At 38.5% G+C, this 15176-nt stretch overlaps 1 protein-coding gene across 1 annotated transcript; it reads left to right on the forward strand.

Moving 5' to 3' along the window:
• Positions 1 to 151: 151 nt before the first annotated feature.
• tat (tyrosine aminotransferase) lies at positions 152 to 13661 on the forward strand. Its single transcript, XM_042496115.1, has 12 exons — positions 152 to 368; positions 1362 to 1666; positions 2122 to 2226; positions 3475 to 3542; positions 3898 to 4056; positions 6170 to 6308; positions 6412 to 6464; positions 10622 to 10774; positions 10865 to 10993; positions 12006 to 12089; positions 12645 to 12743; positions 12867 to 13661. The coding sequence occupies exons 1-12, from the start codon at positions 364 to 366 to the stop codon at positions 13005 to 13007; spliced, it is 1440 nt and encodes a 479-aa protein (XP_042352049.1). The 5' UTR covers positions 152 to 363; the 3' UTR covers positions 13008 to 13661.
• The last annotated feature ends 1515 nt before the right edge of the window (positions 13662 to 15176 follow it).

Consider the following 15176-nt stretch of genomic DNA (forward strand, 5'->3'; position numbering starts at 1 on the left):
ATTGATGGACTCGCACTTTGCGCCCTCTTTGTTTGGATGTCAGCGGAGTGACGCACTCCCACAGACGCCGCTGAGGCGTCCTGTAGCGTGCGTAAGAACCGTCCCACAGTCACTCCTCCTCCGGCCGGTAATTGATGCCGCTGTAAGTTTGGGGTGGTATGGTTCTGATTAGTGATGTAAGGGGGGTGTAATGGCACAAACCTCAGTCTCCACCAATGGAAATATGGGCAGGGCTCAACACCCATTTTCGTGGATCTTCTATAAAACGGCGTAAAACATCCCATACTGTTCATTTTGTGTAAGAATAATTAACCTGCACCGCGGCTTTTCTGGAGAGACTTATTGAGACCCGTTGAATTTAAAATGACGTAAGTACAAATCTGATTTTTTAAAAATTATAATTAAGTGAGAGGTCTGATATTACATAGATAAACTATGAATTAATTAAATAGGGTTTTTTTTATGTTTTAATAAGATATTGTTGTAAATCGATCCTTTTTTTGTCTTTTTTTGCGGAGTGATAAATTCATTATAGATTTAAGGGGACTCAGTTAATCTCATCCCTGTCAGTTCTCTGATTTTTTGAAATCATACTTTTGAATGATTGAAAAATATTTTTTTTTTATTTTGAGAACCTAGCAGAATTAAGAAAAAAATCCACCTAATGTGTTAATGAGATTATAATATTTGAATTTGCACATCAGATGAAAGCAGTAGCACATTTTGATTATAAGCATTATTCTTATTTTTTCTTTTATTCGTGAAACAAAAGTTTTGAAGCAGATTTTTGCAATTGTACGTCAGTGTGACCAAAGAGAGATCACCACTGTTGGAAGAAGTATCTTCTACTCAAGTAAAAGTAGCAATAGGCTGCTATATATATATATATATATAACAAAGCCAAAAACGTAACTTAAAAGTCCAGAATAGAAATAAAATGTTAATATATTTGATACTTAAATAATAAAGTATTATATAGTAATAAAGTAGTATATAAGTATTCATTCTGCAGGATGACCCCTTTCAGAGTGTTACATTATTATATATTTTATAGGATGTCATTAACTTGCAATTGACTAACATTTCATTTTCATGTTAAATTGTTGCTGTTTGAAGGTGAGCTAAGTTTGAATATTTTTTCATGGTGTTGGGCTGTTTGATGTATACCAGTTATTATATTTTATGGGATGATTTAATATAAGTCATATATAAATGTGTAAAGTCAGTAGTATTTAGTAGTAGTATATAGTAAAATTTCTTTACTGTACTGGAGAAGTAAAAAGCAGCTATTGTATTTAAAATTAAACATAAGTATTGAGGAAATGCATTTGGCTGCTCTAACACTCATTCCTCCTCATCAGTTCTAGGATGGATAACAAGTCTTACTTGGTTCAGATGAATGGGAATGGAGTCCATGGCAAAAGCACTGTCAATGGCAAAAGCCTGAATGGGAGTGGAGTCAATGGGAAGGGGGTACACGGGAACGGCATCCACCACGTCAGTGTGAATGGCAGTTTGTATCCGGCCAAAGCCAAGAGCCGCAGGCAGAGATGGGAAGTGAAGCCCTCAGAAATGGCCAACAACACGCTCAATCCCATCAGAGCCATCGTGGATGGGATGAAGCTGACTCCTAACCCGGATAAACCCATGATCGCGCTTTCCATAGGTGAGAGGATTTCTGCATGACTGAATTGGTGATTTTAAAACTTCTGGATATGTCACTTTGTTTTCAGTCTATAATTGTTAATTGCCATTAATCAACTAACAACAAACAAGACAGCTGTCAGAGAAACCCTCTTCAGATTATTCCATTACATTATTATTCCAACAATGTGTGACTATAAGATTTCCAATTATTTTCTAAGATTGGAAACAAACATGTAACTTGTATGATCTGATACCACTAATACAAGCTTGGCTGACTGTAAATAAATGTGCAGTGACTTACTGTCCATTGTCTTCCATTTCTAATCCTCTAGAGATTTCTTACACATGAATGTCCCCTGTATTCCAAGACTTTTATATTTTTATATGTACAGAGATGCTGATTTTTAAGTTTAATTTAATGTTTAAACTGCTTTCACTGTTGACTGATTGCCATTTATCACATCTGGTCTCCAGGCGATCCCACTGTGTTTGGAAACCTGCCCACTGATGGTCAAGTGCTGCAGGCCATGAAAGACGCCATAGACTCCCAAAAATATAATGGCTATGCTCCCTCCGTTGGTAAGTCGGAATAACCAACAAAACCATCTAAATCCATAGAAAATATCTTTAAATGCTGAAAGGATAGACATTTAATATCACATAAAATGTAAAAGCAGAGTTGCAGATGCATAATGGTGACATGCTTTCTGTGGTTTATAGCTGTCACTCTTAAACTTGTATTGTGAAATTTTGTTAACCAGAACTGTGTGATGTCAGTGAATCACATACAACAGGACGCAATATGTGGCAATTAATGTTGGGTAAGCAGAAATCTGGGAAACACAAAAAAAGGCAAATTTGAAAATACACCCTTCTCCTGCAGCTCACCCCTACCACCTGATGACCATGGGCATATACGCAACTCAGTGTAATCCGGTGTTCCCCATACATCAATTGATATATTTTATGTCATCGTAGAGCTGGCTGCCCGCAGCACCTCAGCCCCTCCTTACTCTGCTTTCTCTATCTCTCTGCTTTTCAGACTAAAAATCAGACCAAAATTAGCGAGCCAGGCCCCCACAGTATCCCTCTGTCTCGCTCCCTGCTGCTGTGGACTGCTTCTGGCTGCTGTAGCAACTTAAATTCAGCCAGTGCAAACTCCCCCAGGGCTTGTGACTAGCAGCAGGCCTAACCTGTGTAAAGGCAGCAACAGAAAGTTTGCTGGTTCAGTGGAGAGTCAGAACTGTCAGCCCCCTAGAGCTGGGGTTTGCGCTTCATGGATTTGGGTTGCTTCCTGCTTTTCTCCTAGTGTGGTGGTCTGTAGCGGCAAGAAGTGAGGTGGAGAGCACACTGTGATTTGAGTATCTCGTTAACATTTACTACATAGATGTGAACTTAAAGCAACATTACGTAACTTCTAGTTGCGTAATGTGCTGTGTTAGTGCGTCATTGTTTGACTGTCATTCCCAAGTCGTCATAACCAAGGTTTTTGGTTGGTGTTTTGGTCTGACCATCAACCAAACAAGTTGAAACTTGATGACCTGGGAATGAAACTCAACAAACAACTAAAAGTTGCACAATGTTGCTTCAAAGCCACAGTTGTAATCCTTTGGCTTTTGGCTCAAGCTATCAGAGTGGTGCAGACGTCTAATTTTCTTTCAGTCCACTTGAATTACGATATGCTCAATATTTATTTTAGAATTTTGCCCAATAAAAATAAAAAAAACTGCCTTTCCCATCTTTCAGTTTTTGGATTTACTAACGGTGGGTCTAATGTATCTCTGACTGCATTTACCTAATCATTTTTCTGTGTCCGTCCACTTGCAGGCTATCTGAAGAGCCGACAGGCGGTGGCCAACTTCTACAGCTGCCCTGAGGCTCCACTGGAGGCTGAGGTGCTTGCTCCCCACACAGCCCATACCTTTGATAACACTTTTTTCTGACCCATGCTTTTTTTATGTCTGTCTTTAAATCTGAATCACTGCATATGAATATTTTAGGGGAATAATGAGTGACTGACAATTATTTTCAGCAGCATGATGTCACAAACACAGCACTTCCAGTATTATGCTCATTATAAATAGACCTATAATTAGATAGATATGAGTTCATGTCTGGTAAGTTAATCAACGTGTCACAGTGACTTTATTCTAGTCAAAGATGAGAAACAGTTGAGGGTTGCTGATAGCATGTGTGTGTGGGTTTTGGTATCTGTCTCTCAAAAGTAAAGTGCACCATCCTCTCTTCCAGGATGTGATTTTGACCAGTGGCTGCAGTCAGGCCATTGACCTGGCTATCAGTGTCCTGTGTAACCCAGGGGACAACATCCTGGTCCCATGCCCAGGCTTCTCCTTATATAAAACTCTGGCTGTGTCCCTGGGCATCGAGGTCAAACTCTACAACCTGCTGGTAAGTCAGAGGGGAAACCATCCCTACCACCACTATGTTGTTGTTTTTTTTGTTTGATACACTCTTACTGAACCTACCATTTAATTGCTGTATTTAAACTTAATTCAAAGTGATACATATTTGGAAATATACTCTTTGCCTTCACTATAAAATGCAGCTGTTGGAGCCATTTCTTGATCTTAAAGCTTCCTTCTGTTGGAATCCGGTTCTATCCGGCCGCATTCCAACAGCAGGATAGTCCGCATGATATGCCACAGTACGGTGTCTGGTTGAAATGCTGCCAGTTCCGACTTAACATAAGCAGTGCAAGTGCGCCTATAGGGTGGGCGAAAGGGGTGGTGCATGGGTCCAACACACTGTGAACTTATATGTGAGAGTCTGGTGTTTGCTTCCTGTTGTTTTTATTCGACATCCTGCCATGTGCCTTCTTCTGCTAACCCTAACCATCCGTGCCAGCATTTGTTGACGTCTCAGCATTGGCTGCCATGTGCTTGTGCTGCCTAAAAATAACCAGATGTAGCGTAATCTGACCATGTGCTTGTGTTAATATCACGGTAGTGGCATCCCAGAACATCAACAGCAGACACAGAAGGATACCCAGAGCATGATATTGACACGGAAGTCCACAGTAAAGCAGCAACGTGTGACACTTCTTGTTGGCTCGCATTGAGTCGTCCTGTCTCTACCAAAACCAGGATCTCAAAAGTTGTTTACATATTTTGCATGTTTTATGTATTATAAAGCTTTTAAGAAAACTTTCCCAGAGCCTTGGCACCTGGTTATTGCTGTACAAGCTCTTTGGTTGTTTGTACTTTTCTACCGCAGGACGAGGCTGTTTGGCAGAGAGTAAAGACTCTGTGAAGATAGCATAAGTATATATCTTAAATGATAATCTAAATTTTTAAAATAGCAATTTAAATCAGTGTTCCTTTACAAAAAATAATGAAAGGCTTGGCTACAGACCTACTGTATATTTTAAAAAAAGGAAAAAAACATTCACACATTTTAAAATCAGGAAGGCCTCACGACCCTCCGTGTAGCTTTGGCAACCACTAAAGGGGGTTGGGGACCGCCAGGTTGGGAACCTAGTGGTCTAAGGTGTAACCTAAATAACTGTGACTCTGTTTGACAAAAGAACTTTGGTGTGTTTCAGTTTTAGGCTGACTGTACTGTAAGCAAAGCCCAGTCGTTTCTTGAGGGGACTGGTGAACAGCCTACTAACTAGCAAAATATAGCAGGTGAATTGCTTGTCATTAACAAGGATAAACCTCCTGAATCTACATCCATATTTTCTCCACTTACTGTGAATTTTATGGCAAACGAGCCAAAATACTGAGTGCTCTTTTAAGGTAACTGATTAATTTATGTTATGTATAATTGAAAACTGCATTTTGTTGTAGTGATATAAGTTACAGAATAGCCTGTTTATGAGACTAGTGGTCATAATTTATTCACTTATTTTTCTCACAGTAATTTTTCTGGTGTCTCATATCCCTGATGTCGTGCAATGCCTGGAATTAAACGAGTGGAAAGATTTTATGGTATACAGGCTGCAGCTGTATGCACTTAGTGGTTCAGGATGAGCATTTACAGCTCCACTCTCAAGATGTCAATCCAGGTCAAACATATGTCTATAGAAACCGAACTGGCCATCAAGCATTATAAAAATGTAGTAAATCAGTGATGGTGCAGTATTTTAATGAAAAGAGTTAATTTCCCTCCCAAACATAGAAATATTTTACATGTTTTCAACTGACCGCCAGCCAATGAAATAACACAGCAGCGTTGGAAACCATCCTAAAGAGGTGGAGAGATGTGTGAGTGAGGAGGATGTTGGCGTCCTGCTGTTGTTGGATTCAAAATAAAGACGTGGAGAGGAAATGCTGTTATCCACAAATAAAGTAGGCCATTATGACAAAGAAAGTAGGTCATTGTGGAGAGGACATTTTGGATTGAAATGGCTATCTTGGTGCCCATCACATATGCTGCATAACTTTACTGTGACATTTGTCATTTTTGAAATTGTAACTATCTCTGAGCATCATCAAATCATCTGTATTATCATGCTTGATAGTGTCTGCCCCTTTCTCTGACATGCATGCTTGATTTGCAGCCAGAGAAGTCATGGGAGGTTGACCTGCAGCACATGGAGAGCCTGATCGACGAGAGGACATCCTGTCTGATTGTTACAAACCCATCCAACCCGTGTGGCTCTGTCTTCAGTAAGGAGCACCTGCAGAAAATCCTCAAAGGTTAGCAGCAGTTCTGCCGTAATCTGCAAACATTTGGACTATTATATAAAAACAACATTTGTATCATATTGGAGAAATGATGAAAGGATTCTTGTTTTCTCAGTGGCCTCTAGACACTGCGTTCCCATCCTGGCTGATGAGATCTACAGTGATATGGTGAGTACAACCACAGGGCTTGGCCCTCTGTTACACCAGCGAGGCACATTTTTCACCACAGTGACAGCAGAGGTTCTGTATCATTTGGTGGTATTTGCCCTGGCTCTGGACAGTGGTTGGACAACCAACGCAGCATTGTCAACTAAAGTGACTATAAAAGTCTCTCTGGAGTTTATGCATAGCCACATCAGCACAGGGGGGATTAGGGGCCATGTGCTGTGAATGAGGCCTGGAAGCAACAACCAGTAAGGCGGGTACGCTGGATGAGCAGGGGGCATGGAGGTCAGCCAGGGCAACTTACAACTGAGTGTTTGACTTTCAGAATATTAGAACTTCTTTTTGTAATATTACAACTTAGGTTATCAAAATCTTGCAACTCTTTTTTAATAATATTATGACTTTTTTTCCCCCAAAATATTACAACTTTACTGCAACTATCGTCCAACGCCATTGCAAATGCTTTTCTTAAAAATATTTTGTAATTTATTATTTTGTTTCCTCCTATGACACATTTTGTGCACAGCAGTCCCTGGCATCAAAAATATATCTCAGAAAGTTCTGTGGAGTAGGAATCATATATGTTAAAAAAAGGCTGTCAAAGACAATTTCTTTTAAAAATTGCGATTAATTGCAGAATTCCAATATTTAATCACAATTAATCACATTTTTTAATCCCATGTTTTCAGTTCCATTATTTTGCATTTCAAAACAGATTTGAAGTAGTAGATTGTCTCAATTATAAATCAAATGACAGTGAAAGACTGCATTTGACTAACATAAAGTGGGCAAGTCTCCATAGAGGAGTCTTATGGGCACCCACAGAAGCATTTTCATTCAGATATCTTGAGCTTGGAGGTCAAGGGACCCCTGTGAAACGGCCATGCCATTTTCCATTGCCTTATTTTAGCCTAACTTTGGAGTGTTATTTAGCCCCTGAGCTATAATATGTTTGGTACCACTAGAATCCTGAGGTCTTCTATTTTCAGATAATACTACTATCATCACTCTAGTTTTTAAACTTATTCGGGTACAGCCTCTTAAAGACAGGAATGTTGGCCAGCGACTACAGTGTTTTAAAAAAATTAACTTAAATATGGACCTTAATCGCATCGCAATTAACATGTTAACACTGACAGCTCTATTTTTAAATTTGGAGAAAAAAATTGAATTTGATATAGGAATGGTACTCCATGTCAACAGATATTCTGAGTTGTCATATCAGAGTTGTTAAGAGGCGAGAAAAAGTTGGATACTTTTAAACTTGACAACATAAGCATTTTAAATGGGACCAAGCATATTTCCCGTTGCAATATTTGTTAATTCAGTAGCAGACAGGAAGTAAACAGGGACCAAAGCTGTTGCCCTAACAACAGAGTAGCAATGTTTCTCAGAAACAGTGAGGTGCATTTAGATTTATGTTTAACCACCGGAGTACTTTTGCCGTTTATTCAGCCCAAAAAGCTAATGACATGTCACACAGCCTTGTTATCAGATCAGTTTTCATGCATAAGTCGAAACATTATCAGCTCATGTAGACTTATTCTAACAACACCTCCAATCAAGCAGCCTAGATTCAGGTCTGTTTGAGCTCACACACATCTTTCTGTTGACTTTTTTGCAACTGCAAACTGCATTGCCTCTGTTATCAGTGGTGCCCCACGTCATACAATTGCTGGGCCCCCCTGAACCCTACCCCCCCTCCTTTGTAAAAAATTCTGGGGACACCATAACCTGTAGTTTGGCTTTGGAGCTTGTAACCATCTTTGCTTTCCATAACTCACAGCGTTTGCTCTCTGAATCGGGATATTGCTGATGATTGTTTCAAAAAGGAATTTTCAATGCTATTAGCACCATAGATGAAAATCTGATCATCTCCAGTGCTCTGGGGGTTGAGGCAGAAATCAAGGAGAGAGATAGTGGGTGAGCCAACCCTTTAAACAGGAAAATGACCAAATTAAATGCTGACTACAGGAAAACAACATATCCAGCACATTTAGTCCAACGCATCACTGTTTGCCTTGAAAAGTTTGTACCGGTCAAGCTGTAGTTGAAGGTCATGCAAACATGTACACAGATATACACATGCACGTAGACTCAGTACGTACTCACACACACACACACACACACACGCACACACATACACACGCACGCACACACACACTCATACCAATGATTGTTGTTGCTCAATAAAAGAGTGTAGTCTAGTACCGTACTTTTCCACTGAGACAACATTCTCATGAGGTGATGAATACAAGTCACGGCTGACTAAGAGCATCTTTCATCCGTTGAGTCATCGAACTACTACAACTACTTTAGCCTTTGATTGTAATTCATCTACACTGCTAAAAAAAAATCTTGGGATTATGAGTTTAAAACGGCAGTGTCCTTGCTTCTTTAAATTTTATATTTGATTTATTGCGTATGTATGTATATACATTGTCTTTTTTTTTTTACTCTGGTTCATTTTTAGTACTGTTCTTGGTACATATTTATTCTCATGCACTTTTTTTTTTAAATGCCTCTGGTGCTTATTTAATTGTATGTATAGATTTTTTTATCCTTTATTTTCTCTTTGTACTATATCTTCGCACCATGGATGTGGAGAGAAATGCATTTACGATCCTGGTGTGTCTAACACAAATGACAGAATAGACAGTAAAGTTGACTTTGACTTTGACTATTGAGTAAAGACAACAGGAAGATCACAGAAACAGCTGAAGGGAGTACAACAGAACACCAAAAAAGAGACTCTCTTAAAACAATGAAAACTGAATATGCATCTTTCCATCAGTTGCACAAAGAAAAATTTGTTTTGATTACGTTGTGAAAGTTCGTGCGAGTGGAAAAGTTTTGAGTGGGGTTATTGAGTGCATCTCCACCATCAGACAGCTTCAAATTGATCCCGAGCAGACCAGAATGACTCTGCACTTTTTTGACCGCATGTGTTTGCAATTAATGCAGATTGTTGGGATGTGGCACAGTGGAAACAGGAGAGGAATGGGGGCGTGTGGTAGGTGGAGAGCTGGATTGGGAGTGTCAGAAAGGCCTTTTCCTTTATGGCCTTAATGTTTAGAGGTCAGGGTGTTGGTGAACTTTGCCAGCCAAGTAGACTCAGACAGACCCCCCCCAAAGGGGCCTCTGCCATCCATGAATTATGTTCTTACAACGTATGTCAGAGAGTGATTCCAGCAGTGCTGTTATGTCATTCATAGCCGTCGGGCCAATAGGACGCAGGGCCGTTCCCCACTGGGCGTCCCTTGCACTGTTTAATGAGAACCAGCTTTCTGCAAAGCATTGCTGACTGTGGTTACTGTACCCTCGCTCCTCCCGTAGCTTCTCTCTCCTCTTATTCGTCCCTTCGTTTCTCCCTCATTTCTACAATAAATATAATGTAATCAAATTGAAATAAAAATGTTATTCCAAATCATAAAAAATAAAATCATGGAAGAAATTTTAAATCAATTTCTTCTTTCTTCTTCGTTTTTGTGAATGGGGTTATTTGTAAAAGAAATACAACTAACTTGCTGCTGTTCTGGCTGAGCTGTACCATACAGATTTTAAAAAGATGAGAACATACTATGTTGCAGAGTATTTTGTGTTTTTTTAAATTTATTTTTTACATATACATATCAAATTATCATCCCATTTCATATAGGAGGACTAGATATTTGTTTAGAGGAAGAAACAAAGAAAAATCAAAGTTCCAACATAAACACACAACCTCTTGGTGACTTGTGACCATGGATGATTTTGCCCTCTGAAAATATTTCCTTTTTCTAGTTTTTTATATCTTTTTCTTTTTAATTTAACCTTTATTTAACCAGAAAAAACTCTTGAGATTTATTTTTTTTTCAAGAGTGCCCTGGCCAAGACAGGCAGCAACATAAATTACAGACAACAACAAACAAAAATACAAAGTCAAAATATGCAACTCCGACTAACTACAAAAGCCTAATTTCAACTGCAAAAAACGTGGCTTTTTAATGCAATGGGAAAGTGCATCATTGACATTCACTGCTGTGTACACAGCTCTGCTCTACTGGCAATGGGAAAGCAGTCCATAGCCTATTTTTAGTGGGTTTACCCATGTACCTGTGTGTATTTGCTAATTTTGGTGGAAAAGGGTTCAAAGAAAGACCACTTGCTTGTGTTCTCAGGTTTTCCCAGGGTGCAGTTGTCCCTCCATGGCATCTCTCAGCAGTGACGTTCCCATCCTTGCTTGTGGTGGCTTGGCTAAGCGCTGGCTGGTACCTGGTTGGAGGTTGGGATGGATCCTCATACATGACAGGAATGATATATTTGGATCCAAGGTAGGGAGGCTTTTTTTGTGCATTCTTCTTTATACAGAGACACATAGTTACATTTACCTATTTCACACATGCCTTATGTCTACTCTGCAGATCCGACAGGGTCTGGTGAAACTGAGCCAACGTATTCTGGGAGCCTGCAGTATTGTCCAGGGTGCCCTGGAGAGCATCCTCAACAACACACCTCAAAGCTTCTACAACAACACCATCAACTTTCTGAAGGTAAACACTAATATCTTTCTATATACCTTATATTCTCTGAATGTCGCTATAGGTAACTGGGTGTTGCTCTTCAAAAATCCTTCTCAATGATGCCCTGGACACACAAGCTGGTGGCTGACTTTACAATTTTTATTATATTTTCACATACTAAAATGTGCAAATATATTTGTTATGGACAAATATGAAAACCAGCATATGCAATTTTAGGCTGAAATAATAGATATTACTCATAACTAGGCGGGTCTCCTGAAATGGAAACAAACTCTTATCAACACATTATGTTGTGGTTTCAACAAAATGTGTTAAAATTATGTGCTGGCAAAACAAAAACAATGCCAATGTAAAGTCAGTAAGTATATTTTGACGTGGTGGGAACAGAAATTATGTATTAAGAGTGAGAAGGTCTGAGTGGGTTTGGTTTGTGGGGGTGGTGGTGGATGAGTCAAACAAACATGGACTTTCAACCAGGAGGCCGCTGTTTGTGTCCCTTGTCGAACTGAAATTCAACATAGCTACCAGACTTTACATCATTACACAAAGTACTTTACACAACTAAGTACCTTTATGTTACTATACAAAGTACGTAAGTTTACATGACCAACATCTGATACAGTTATTTTAACTGAAACCAATATTTTCTCGTAAATATAACCATGTATTTTCCTCTCCCCAAACCTAGCCTCCTGCAAAGGATTGTAACAGGCTTTACACTGGCATTGTTTTCCTGTTGCCAGCACAGAGTTTAAACATATTTTGTGTCTACCACCACCACATAGGCTCCGTTAATAGTCTTGTCCAATTCATGTTTTTCTGAAAGACTGTATTGTCATACTCTGTTCAAATTCATGTGAGCAAACTATTTAATGTCCTCTATTTCATGAAATGTCTTCAGATCTCTTCTACTATCCTATGTTTTCTTTTTATACATTTGTACTTGTTTTATGTATTTTATTCTGAGTTAAGGTAATCATCATAATATGTAAATGAAATGGTTTGTCTTTTTCTTCCTCAGACCAACTCTGAGATTTGTTTCAGTGAGCTGAGCACCGTCCCTGGCCTGAACCCCGTCATGCCTTCAGGAGCCATGTACCTCATGGTCAGTACTGAGTGTGTTGACTGTGATGCAATTAAAGTCTGTAGTTAACGTGTTGATTTTTTAAAATTAATGGTTAATCGTTAGTGGTGATACTGGGATGACATGAAACTAGAAGATCCAATGGTACCATACATGTCATGCTAGCTTCTCGATTAGCTATGAAAATTATGCGATAATCACAGTTTTGATTATTGATAGTTTGACAGCCCTAATATGTATGTGTAGCTTTATTTGAACTTCAGTCACAGCTCTCATTTTGAGAAAGTCTTTGGTAATTATTTTCCCCTTTAGGTGATGCATGTGTCCTGAATATTATGATGCTACAGTAATTTAACAGAAGGAAGAAAATTATCTTAAAATTTACTATATGAGGCAAACTTAATGGGCAGTGTAACATTTTACATTATAAATATTTTACAATAATTCATTTCAAATTCTAACCTCACGTGTCCATGCATGTGGATCATCATGGTGCAGTATTGTATTGTATTTTGTTTTGAATATGAATTCGAGGTTCCTAAAAGTGGAAATGTGTGTGGGCGCACGTTATTCCAGGTGGGGATTGATATGGATCACTTTCCAGATTTTAAGGATGATGTGGAGTTCACTGAACGGCTGGTGACCGAGCAGTCTGTCTTCTGTCTGCCTGCCACAGTGAGACATTTTTATTTATCCCTTCTTATCATTCATCTATTCTGTCCACACACTTTTGGATAAAATTGAAAAACGTGTGATCACCTCAGTGCCTGAGTGTATCCATACTCTGTCCTCTCCCAGGCCTTTGAGTATCCGAACTTCTTTCGCATTGTGGTGACAGTGCCAGAGGAAATGATGGTTGAGGCTTGTGGTCGGATTAGGGAGTTTTGCCAGCGCCACTATCGGCCCCTCAGCCGCGACAGCAATGATCTGGACCAGTAATGCTGCAGAGCTGGACCAGCCTGACTGAGCCTTGACAACAGAAAAACTGTCCTTTGTCACATATACTGAGCTGGAATCAGCTTTGATTTTTTTTCCATTGTGTTATAATCTAAAGTCGAAAACTGTTAATATTATGTCATAAATGTGGCGACAAAGAGCTTGGACATGGCAACATATCTGATGGTCCATTGATAATGTAATTTTTAATGTGAACCGTTTGAAATAAGCAGACCTAATATTTATATTTTATACAGGCAACTTGTATTAACCACTTCTTGTGTACTTAGTGTATTTATATAATTTGTGTAATGCTTTGTATGCCTATGTAATATAACCTCTTTGATATCAACTGCAGGATCGTAAACTATGCACATCAGCTGGCTTCTTCGCTGCCACAAATAGGGAAAGTGAATATATACATTTGAATATACATTTTTCTAAACTTCATATATTAATAATCTTCTGCATACTTTGCTTGTGCTGGAAAACGACTTAGTGTAGTTTTAGTCTGCATTAATATGCTCGTTATTAGAACATTCTCTGTATATTGTTCTTAATTATGTGTCTTATTGAATCAATATTATATATTTTTACAGACACTAGTTTTTATTAGGTAACTGAACAAACTGACCAAATAAAATCATGTTGACATGACTCTAAAAACAGTGTTTTTTGAACAAAAATGCACAAATTCATCAAAAACAAACAAACAAAACAAACAAAAAAAAAGATCAGATCAGCAAGAAACTGATCAGAATCAAAACCCCAGCACAAATTTAGACTTTTAGAAAAAAATGATGCACTGGTTGACTGCTTAGTGCTCATATTTTAAACCTTATTTACTGTCTCAAATTATTAATCACTAATTAGCTTCAGACAACTTTACAATCTGTGCAAAACAGCACACACTCTAATGTTAAACCCGTCACTTCTCCTTGTATACCTTCTGCAGGGAATGTAATTCTTATGCAGCTTCCCACAGTGTGACTGCACAGGTGACTGTGAATGTACAGTATACACACATGGATCTTTCCACCACAGCCTGTTGACTGGGACGCTTACTGACTGGAAGCTCCTCTGTAAAATATCTGAATTCTTTGGAGCGTAAAATATTTTTCAATTTGGCAGCATTTCTCTAGTAGCACTGAGATAGATTTTGCTTAAAGCATAACAAATAAAACCTTTTACCATAGCCAGCAATGTTCAAGCTAAAAAAAGCATGTTCATAACTGTTGCATGATGAATGATTTTACTTTGACATCAAACTGCTTCTGACTGAGGGTTTTTCGGCTCCCAAAATGATCATATCAGTCTGTCAGCCAGTCCTTCCTCCACTTTGGTCCAAACGGAAATTAAAATAATTCAGCATGTGCTTGATAAAGTATCAAAAAAAAACCAACAACAATATATACTATGACGTGTCTCGACTATAGTATGCTATGTTATTTTTAGCCATTTTCTAGACATTCTATATTATGTTTTTGGCTGTTTTTTCATCTTAGTATACTATGTGTCTCGACATGCTATAATATGAGTTTTTTGTCATATTTTGGATGACTTACTATAGTATAACTTTTTTGTCATGTTTCTGACAACATACTCTAGTATGACTTTTTTTGGTCATATTTCTGATGACATATGATAGTATTAATTTTTTTGTCGCTAGTGTTAGCATATGTTAATGTTAGCACTTAAATCACTTCTGCGCCAAAGTACAACCTTAAAGAGACATTCAAATCTTATATCGGTCTTATTCCTAGGATAGAGAGAGATATGTGAATCAGTCATCAATCTACAAGACTCATTTATAGTACTTCATGGTGTAATGCTTTTTTAACCATTTTCTAACCCCACGTTCTTTTCTTTATGTAGTAATATTACAACAGATTTTTTTCTTACTTTTTGGCCTTTGTGTGTGTGTGTGTGTGTGTGTGTGTCTGTGTCTGTGTCTGTGTCTGTGTCTGTGTCTGCTACCCCTGTGAGAAAAGTGACCTTTGCAACATGCTCCTCCTCATTTACTGACTTAACATTACTACTTCATGGTGGTGAAGTACTTTGTGTGTTGTCCAATAATTAACTACGTGACTGATAAGGCACAAATAGGAGGGAGAAAAAAATAGTGATATGTGAAGACAAAAGAGGAAGAGAAGGAAAGAAAGACATCAGATA

Source organism: Plectropomus leopardus, chromosome 11 (genome assembly GCF_008729295.1).
Source record: "Plectropomus leopardus isolate mb chromosome 11, YSFRI_Pleo_2.0, whole genome shotgun sequence".
Classification (NCBI taxonomy): domain Eukaryota; kingdom Metazoa; phylum Chordata; class Actinopteri; order Perciformes; family Serranidae; genus Plectropomus; species Plectropomus leopardus.

Bases quoted from the DNA above. Each gene is read 5' to 3' on its own strand.
- tat (XM_042496115.1), top strand. The intron at 2,227-3,474 runs GTAAGTCGGAAT...GTCCACTTGCAG, and splicing joins TGGCTATGCTCCCTCCGTTG to GCTATCTGAAGAGCCGACAG. The intron at 6,465-10,621 runs GTGAGTACAACC...TTGTGTTCTCAG, and splicing joins ATGAGATCTACAGTGATATG to GTTTTCCCAGGGTGCAGTTG.